Source organism: Mus caroli, unplaced genomic scaffold (genome assembly GCF_900094665.2).
Source record: "Mus caroli unplaced genomic scaffold, CAROLI_EIJ_v1.1 scaffold_17393_1, whole genome shotgun sequence".
In the NCBI taxonomy this organism is placed as follows: domain Eukaryota; kingdom Metazoa; phylum Chordata; class Mammalia; order Rodentia; family Muridae; genus Mus; species Mus caroli.
Window position 1 is genome coordinate 12,983 of NW_018388795.1, and position 2,900 is coordinate 15,882.

At 43.0% G+C, this 2,900-nt stretch overlaps 1 protein-coding gene across 1 annotated transcript; it reads right to left on the bottom strand.

Moving 5' to 3' along the window:
• Positions 1–1,226: 1,226 nt before the first annotated feature.
• LOC110287793 (olfactory receptor 688) lies at positions 1,227–2,195 on the bottom strand. The gene has a single exon (XM_021154321.1). It carries the CDS (start codon positions 2,190–2,192, stop codon positions 1,227–1,229), a length of 966 nt encoding a protein of 321 aa, XP_021009980.1. The 5' UTR covers positions 2,193–2,195.
• Between the last annotated feature and the right edge of the window lie 705 nt (positions 2,196–2,900).

Consider the following 2,900-nt stretch of genomic DNA (forward strand, 5'->3'; position numbering starts at 1 on the left):
TTACTCATGTGGGTGTGGTAACCTGTGAACTGCATTCCACAAGTTCTAAAGCCATTCATCATTCCTGCTGCATGGCTCTTGGCTTGGCATTTTGGTGTTTTTTGCTTTCCGTGTGTAGTAATTCACACACACACACAAACACACACACACACATACACACACAGATTGGATGAAAGAGAAGGCAGAGTTCAATAACTTCATACATACAAACATACATGCATACATACATACATACATTACATATACATACAGTATGGGCAGTGATAATATCCTTGATGTTTTATTCTTTGGAAGGGTCTCATGGTTCCAGTGTTTGTCATGTGGTTAGACATGGCTGCTGCACACTGTTAAAATGCTTTCCCTATAGTATCTCTGAGTGCATGTAATTATATCTGAGTCACATGATATGTATATTCTTACTCCTGATTGACTGGACTTGATCTTCTGTACCTCAAGCAGGTTGTGGTCATGAACATCTTCTTTTTTCAGAAATATTTTAAAGATTAATTTATTTTACTATATAGTGTGTATGGGTGTTTTACCTATATATACTTCTGGGTACCAAGTACATGCTCCAGGAAACCAGAAGAGAGCATCAGATCTCCTGGGACTTAATTAAACACAGCTGTGAATTACTATGTGGGGGCTGGCAATTAAATCCTGGTCCTCTACAAGAGCAGCTGGTGATTTTTACCACTGACTCATCTCTCTAGCTCCCATCTTCCTCTTCTTGATGGTTGTAGAATTGATTATTCCACTGCTGCCATTCACCTCTACAGCCATGCTCTAAAGGGAATTCTACTAAAAAATGAGGATATAAATGTTAACTTGTTTTACTATCTTAACTTACTATTGAAAACTAATATTGAGGCAAATGGAGCAAAAGGGTTAAGAGCAGAGACTCTGGACACTGTCCGAGTACAAATCTCAGGTTTCAACTTCCTGGTCAACTTTGGGAATGTTTCCCAATTCATTTTCCCTGTCTGCAGAACTTACAAAGAACAGTACTTGCATTATAGGCTATTACAGGAAGTGAGAAGGAAAATTTCTGAAAAACTTTGAGACACAATTAACATATAGAATGTACTACTCAAAGTAGATGACCTTGAGTGTATGCCTTGTAAATGTGGAGAGATCAAATTTTAACAAGGTATTTTGGGGTTAAAGTCTATACTTTCCTTTCCCTGCAATACTACAATCAGTGTTATTTCAGTTATATAGTCTGTTTACTTCCTAGACACATACTCACTCAGGCTAAAAACCTTCTGGAAGCCCATCTTCAGCTCCTGTGTCCTAAGGGCATATACCATGGGGTTAAGGGATGGAGGGATAACAATATGCATCACATTGAGGAGAACAGGGATGAGGGGAACCCTTCTTCCTGCCAAGTGAGTGACAGATACTATAACAATAGCTGTGTAGTAAAACATAATGAGGATGAGGTGGGAACTGCAGGTGCTGAGGGCCTTAGATACTGCCTCAGTGGAGTTCAGCCTCAGCACTGAGCGAATAATCAAAGCATAAGAAGCATAGACCAGAATCATGTCACTTCCTGCCACAAGCCAGGCCAATGCCAACTGGTAGAATCTGTTAACAGTGATATCATCACAGGCCAGACTAATGACCCCCAAGTTAGAGCAAAGGCAGTGATCTATTTCATTCCTGGAGCAGTACTGTCTCTGGGCAGCTAGTACAGGTACTGGGATGGTTAACAGGCCATTCCTGAGCATCATGGAGAGTGTGGCCTTGATTACAAAAGTTTCAGTTACTATGGAAGGATATTGGAGGGGATAACAAATGGCTACATATCTATCTATTGCCATGCATATGAAGATGCCTGACTCCATGCACATAAAAGTGTGGATAGCATAGATCTGAGCAAAACACTCAGGGAGGCTGATGGTCTTGGCATCAAACCACAAGATGGCCAGGATCTTGGGCATGCTGGTGGTAGCCAAGCCAATATCTACTACAGCCAAGATACCAAGAAACTGATACATTGGCTGATGCAAGTTAGGCTCAAGGTAGATGGTGATCAAGATAAGGAGATTAGCACCAAGAGCTACAATATAAAGCAGAGCCATAGGCAAGGACAACCAGATCTGGAATTCATGAATGCCTGGGAATCCCAGCAGAATGAACTCAGACACGTGGACCTCTGAGCTGTTGGTTTCCTGCAGGGCAGTACCCATTTCATGGAGTGCCTTGTTCTCAGCATCTGCCTGTAGATTGAAGGGAAATTAAAAAAATCATTGTCAGGGAGTTGAATGGAGTTATGTAGCAGTGGGCGATGGGGAGCTAGGGGTAGCCACTAGAACGTCCTAGATGCCAGGAAAACAAGGGGCCCTCAGTCAGTACACAATGGGGATGATCTTAGGTGAAATACCCAACAAAGTGGAGAGAGAACCTGTAGAGTTCATATCCAGAGGTGTGGTCCACGTTTGAGGGATGGGGGAACCCACCTCTCTGAAAAATATTAACCCAGATTTGTTCCTATCTAAAGAAATGCAAGGACAAAGAGTGAAACAGAGACTGAAGGAAAGGCCATCCAGAGACTGCCCCACATAGGTATCCATCATATCTGCAGACATCAAACCCAGACACTATTGCTTATGTCAAGAAGCACTTGCTGACAGGAGCCTGTTATAGCTGTTCCCTGAGAGGCTCTGCCAGAGCTTTACCAATACAAATCTGGATTCTTGCAGCCAACCATCTGACTGAGCACTGGGACCCCAATGAAGGAGTTAGGGGAAGGCCTGAAGGAGCTGAAGGTGTTTGCAACCCCACAGGAAGAACAGCAATATCAACCATCCAGACCCTCTAGAGCTCCTAGGGACTAAACCACCAACCAAAGAGTACCCATGGAGGGACTCATGTCTCCAGCTGCATATGTAGCAGAG